This window comes from Centropristis striata, chromosome 4 (genome assembly GCF_030273125.1).
Source record: "Centropristis striata isolate RG_2023a ecotype Rhode Island chromosome 4, C.striata_1.0, whole genome shotgun sequence".
NCBI lineage: Eukaryota > Metazoa > Chordata > Actinopteri > Perciformes > Serranidae > Centropristis > Centropristis striata.
The window spans coordinates 2,752,663-2,758,575 of NC_081520.1; the positions used below are offsets into that span (position 1 = coordinate 2,752,663).

The 5,913-nt window shown below is 32.1% G+C and overlaps 1 protein-coding gene across 1 annotated transcript in view; it reads left to right on the forward strand.

Moving 5' to 3' along the window:
- Nucleotides 1-4,515, forward strand: part of wdr62 (WD repeat domain 62) — a 31,333-nt gene extending 26,818 nt beyond the window's left edge. Inside the window, exons 31-34 of the mRNA XM_059331059.1 lie at nucleotides 298-506; nucleotides 1,268-1,348; nucleotides 1,447-1,544; nucleotides 4,045-4,515. Of these exons, the coding sequence (XP_059187042.1) occupies nucleotides 298-506; nucleotides 1,268-1,348; nucleotides 1,447-1,544; nucleotides 4,045-4,272 (616 nt within the window). The 3' untranslated portion in view covers nucleotides 4,273-4,515. The remainder of the gene's footprint in view (nucleotides 1-297; nucleotides 507-1,267; nucleotides 1,349-1,446; nucleotides 1,545-4,044) is intronic.
- Nucleotides 4,516-5,913: the final 1,398 nt, after the last annotated feature.

Genomic DNA, 5,913 nt, shown 5'->3' on the forward strand with positions numbered 1-5,913 from the left:
ACTCACAATCAAGGTTTTTTGTTTACAAAACAAGAAACAAGATACAGAAAGTTAAACGTATTACATTTGAGAACTTTGAACAAACTGGGAAAGGTAGACATATGTAAAAGAGCAAATAGAAAAAAGAAAAAGAAATGATCCACCATGGAGTTTCAAAATGAAATATAAGTAATACAAACTAATCATTAGACCCAATAAAACATAGTACAATGTTACAGTACAAAACAGCATTACAGGGTCATCCTTACAGTAGTCCATGTATCATTTTAATGCTCATAACTTCTTTGCGTCCGTCAGCGTGGCTCCGTCGCTGACACTCGACAGTTTGAGGACTTGCAGCGTCAGCAGCTTGGAGGAGACTCTAGAGAACCAAACCTCCATCCTAAGCCCCGCCCCCTCCATCACCCCCACGGCCACACCCACCGCCTGTGACATCATCAGGTGCTCCGCCTCTACGCAGGTGCAGGATCCAGGTGAATCTGAGACCTTAATGCAGACTGATGCAGGTGAGACTTTTTCCTCTTAATATCAAAAGTTTTCGTCAAAATATTACAACTTTCTTTCAGTGTTAAACATGCCTATTTAATAGTGTGTGTGGGAAAAAACAACAAAAGTTTATCTGTGTGAACATTAAATTTAGTGTCTTGTCTGTTTAGGTTTTAGACAACGTCTTAACTTTTTTGTAATCTGGGTTCAACTTTAGCTTCATTTAATACAGACTAACTTGAAATATTTTTTTTTCTCGAAATCTTGCCACTTTTACTTGAAACGGTACATTTTTCTTTTTTTTTTGTTATTATCTTTTTATTAGGAAATTTCACAACAGTTGACAAGTCCAAATGGATTTACAGCTGTTAGTATCAAAATTGTACAGAGTCAAAGGTTTTGTATCAATAGCTTCTTGTTCCAAATGTTCATTGTCCATTCCCTTTTTAATAATATGAATATGTAAAGAAAAAACAAAACCAAAGACATACAATTTAACTATCTACATCCAGAGGGGTATGGAGGCAAAAAATAATTATATAATATGAATAAATAGATATAAATGTCTGTAAACGGTACATTTTTCAAAGACATTAGGATTTGTTTTATTTAAGCATTTTAATTTTTCCCGTTAGTGTTGACTTTTATCTTGAAATCTCGCAAATTTCTATACATCATACAACTTTTTCTCTTGAAATGTTCTATTTTTTTCAAATATTCTGACCTCTTTCATAATACTACAACTATTATTCATTGGTTTTCTCTGTTTTTTTGTTGTCAGTATTAGACTCACCTTTGAGAGCCGAGCCGCCGGCCTCTGCCTCCTCTCCTCTGTCACAAACGCCCCGCCCCTCTCATCCAGGTAACCCCGCCCCTTTCAGTCTGCTAGCCCCGCCCCTCTCAGGCAGGTGACCTCTGCTTCAAGAAGATTTAAATCATCAGGATGTTTTGTTTTTGCAGCTTCAGATGATGAAGAGTTGATCAGTCTGCAGCAGTGTCAGCAGGTCGCTAACGAGCTGAGACAGACAGCAAGACGAGCCCTAAACCTTTACCAACAGGTCTGTCTGTCTCTCTGTCTGTCTGTCTGTCTGTCTGTCTGTGTCTCACCTGTCTCTCTCTCTCTGTCTGTCGCTCTGTTTCATCTCTCTGTGTCTCACCTGTCTGTCTTTCTGTCTGTGCTGAGACGAACAGTCATGTGACAAGTATTCACTGAAAATGACAGAACTGCAGGGTGTTTACACAGAGCAGAGAGGAGAGGACAGGAAAGGTTGGAAAATAATAGTTTAATATGTACACTACTGGTCAAAAGTTTTAGAACACCAACTTTTCCAGAATTTAATTGAAAACGATACAGTTTAATGTCTCAGTGTACTCTGAAATTAATGCACATTTGCAACTTTAACATTCTTTGATGATAGCATGATAGTGTTTTGAAAGTAAAAAAAGATTCAAAATCACATTTTATGTTGGACTAAAGGACACAAAAAAGACACAAAATGACCAAAAAAAGACACAAAATGACAAAAAAGACACAAAATGACAAAAAAGACACAAAATGACAAAAAAAGACACAAAATGACTAAAAAAAGACACAAAATGACAAAAAAAAAAACACATTTGCAACATTTAAAATTCTTTATTGAGCATGATAGTGTTTTGAAAGTAAAAAAAAGATTCAAAATCACATTTTATGTTGGACTAAAGGACTAAAAAAAGACACAAAATGACCAAAAAAAAAAGACACTAAAAGTTGCAAAATGACCAAAAAAAGACACAAAATGACTTACAAAGACATGAAAAGAATTCAAAAATGGACAAAATAGCCCAAGACTCCATAGAGTTAAGTTGTTAACCCATTTCTTGTTCCCTGAAAAAGGCCTACTTGTATAATTCTGAAATGTACATTATTTTCCAGTTTTGGTTAAGCTTACCTTTTTTTATTTACCTCTGGCAGTTCACCACTTACCTTTGGACCCTTTCAAGCTGTTCATTTGACTTGAACTGCTTGAATTTCAATAAAAAACTGGAAAAATTGGGGTGTTCTAAAACTTTTGACCGGTAGTGTATAGCATGTGGAGCAAACATTTTTATTTTCAACATTCATTACACTTGTGGGAACTTGGAAAAGTGTTGAGGATACAGATTTAATTTTATTACAATTTAAAAAAATATATACATCAAAAATTCAACTTGCATTTTTTCTTCTTTTAGGATTTATGTCATAACTTTTATTCTGCACAAAATACCTTTTGCCTTCTAGCCATGATTGTACTGATTCCATAGAGATGCAGGACGTGTATAGTACATATATTGTAGTGAAATACAAGGCCACAGTGAGGAAAATGTATTTTTTTATTTTTTTTTTAAAGCAAAAATGCCCTCAAACGGCTTGTTGGGCTTCAGAGGGTTAAAGGAAAAAAAGTTGTAATATTTAGACACATACTAAAATCAACTTTAATAATTCCATGCAGTTAAATCCAAGTGTCACAGCAGAATAATTACAAAAATAGATGCATACAGGAACTTTTAAAGAACCCCAAACCAAGGTTATTATAGTTAACGAAAACTAACGAAATAACGAAAACTAGAATTGAAAAAACATTTTCGTTAACTGAAATAAAAATAAAAACTAGAGTTTTTAAAAAAACGATAACTAACTGAAACTGTATTGTGTGGTTACAAAACTAACTAAAATTATAGTGGAAATGTCCTTAGTTTTCGTTTTTGTCAACTTTTTTCATTCATAATTCAGTGTTTCTATTTGAACATGCAACACATGGTGAATATGTTTACTGAGACTGGGATGTTTACACTAGAACCAAAATTCAAAACAGTTAATAACCTTATTGGGGCTGATATGATAAACCAAAGGAAATAAAGGCAAAATGTATTATGACCTTTTTGAATCTCGCACCCAACACATAGCCCATTACAAAAAAACTAAAACTAACACTAAAATAATAACTAATAAAAACTAAACTAAATCTAAGCATTTTCAAAAAATAAAAACGAAACTAAAACTAGAAAACTCACTCTAAAAACTAACTGAATTTGAAAACAAAAATTCACAACGAAATTAAAACTAAAACTAATGAAAAATCCAAAACTATTATAACCTTGCCCCAAACTAAAATATTTTCACCAAAACAAATTACATAAGTATTAGTGGATATTGCACATTGCATTTTTTTTGTATAAATACTTTATTTCTCTTTTTCCAGCATTCTAAAAAGTGTGTAAAAAGGAACGCTTCCGCAGGTCATTTATTCCAGCTGCCATAAGACTGTACAACACCTGCACAATCTGAACATTTAATGCATATAATCTGCACTCTGCACATTCTCCACTTAATTTGCACTAAATTGTATATAGTATATTATTATTATTATTTTGTATATTTTGTATATTGTTAAATGTCTTTTCTTAGATTGTTTTTTATCTTATCTTAAAATTGTGTGATTTTCTGCGGCTGTAACAAAGAAATTTCCCCGCTGTGGGATTAATAAAGTCTAATCTAAAATAAAACATATTTCTATAATTTTAACCTCCCTCCTGCAGCTCGGCGTGTCAGCCGGGACTTGTGAGCGCCGTCTCCAGAGGTCGTCCGTCCTGAAGGGTGCGTTTGATGTCGTTCACTCCGAGCTGCAGGCGGTGCTGCAGGAAGCGGACGGGCGGGGCAGCAGCGCCCCCTCAGGGCAACCGGAGGACGACGGGACGTTGTCTCTGCTGGAGAAATACTCCGAGCTGCTGGTCCAGATGACCCAGAACAAACTGAACCGGATCTGAACGAGGACCGGTCGCTCTGCTGTCGGTACGGAAGCTGAAAGAGGACACATTTCACTGACAAAAAACACAAAGTGACTGAGCGGAGCTGATTTTAAAAACATCAGTGTTACATTGAACGCACCTTATGTTTGTTATTATGGTAGAAAAATATTTAATGTTTTAAATCACCATCACTGTGTTTGTACATAAACTTGAGTTTTATATGTTTCTTAATAAATGTTCAATGTGTCTGAGTTTTATAAATCAGAATCAGAATATTTTATTTTTACTTTGCACAAAATTTCAAATACATGAAATGCTTGTTGAAATATTTAACAAAAACAAAAATGGCAACAATTCAAACAAATAATACATTTTTTTATTTGAAAACATGACAAACTTTAAGTAATTTCAAAACTTGAGAAACTTCTTAAAATTAAAATGAGAAACTTCTTAAAATTAAAATGAGAAACTTTCTCAAAATAATGAAAAACTTCCTCAAAATATATTTTTGTCTATTTAAAAAAAAAAAAAGACGATTTTGCTTTTGTACTTTTTACTCCTACATTTGGCTGACAGCCTTAGTTAGTTTTGACATGAAAATCAAGATACATTTAAAGTGATAAGATTTTTCTTTGTTAAAGTAAACCTTATTAACTGTGTATTAAGTATTTAAAATGAGTCCTATCTTGAGGAAATAAAAATGCTGCTTACATAAATGCATCAATAATAACAGTTAATATATTTAGAATATAAATAATCTGAGTGGGGTCATTCTGCATAACAAGTACTTTTACTTTTCATACTTTAAGTACATTTTGAATGCAGGACTTTTACTGTAGTGGAGTAATTTCACAGTGGCTCTTTATCTCATAATTTCAACCCTTTTTATCATCATGACTATCATATAATTATGACTTTATATCTCATATTTTACTTTAAAAAAAAATCTAAATCATGACTTTTTTAATCTCATGACTTTTCTCATAATTAATTTTTTAAAATCTTAATGACATTTTATCTAAATTTCGACTTTTTATCTCAATACGACTTTTATCTCATAATTTCAACCCTTTTTTATCATCATGACTATCATATAATTAGGACTTTATATCTCATGTTTAACTTTTTTTAATCTAAATCATGACTTTTTTAATCTCATGACTTTTCTCATTATTTTTTTTTTAATCTTAATGACATTTTATCTCAATCTTGACTTTTTATCTCATAATTACGACTTTTATCTCATAATTTCAACTTTTTAAAAATCTCATGACTTTTTTATTTCATAATTTCGACTTTTTAGCTCATAATTTCGACCTTTATCTCATAATTTCAACTTTTTAAAAATCTCATGACTTTTTATTTCATAATTAAGACTTTTTAGCTCATAATTACGACTTTTATCTCATAATTTCAATTTTTTTAAAAAATCTCATGACTTTTATTTCATAATTTCGACTTTTTAGCTCATAATTTCGATTTATCTCATAATTTTGACTTTTTTAAAAACTCATAATTATGGCTTTTAAAATGGGCACAAAAAAAATCCTCAACAAAGGCAAGTTTTTATTTTTATTTTTTCAACTGGCGGAAATGGGCTCCCACACCTCCTTTACCTTTCACAATAAATAAAGTAATAAAAACCTTTTTTATTTCATC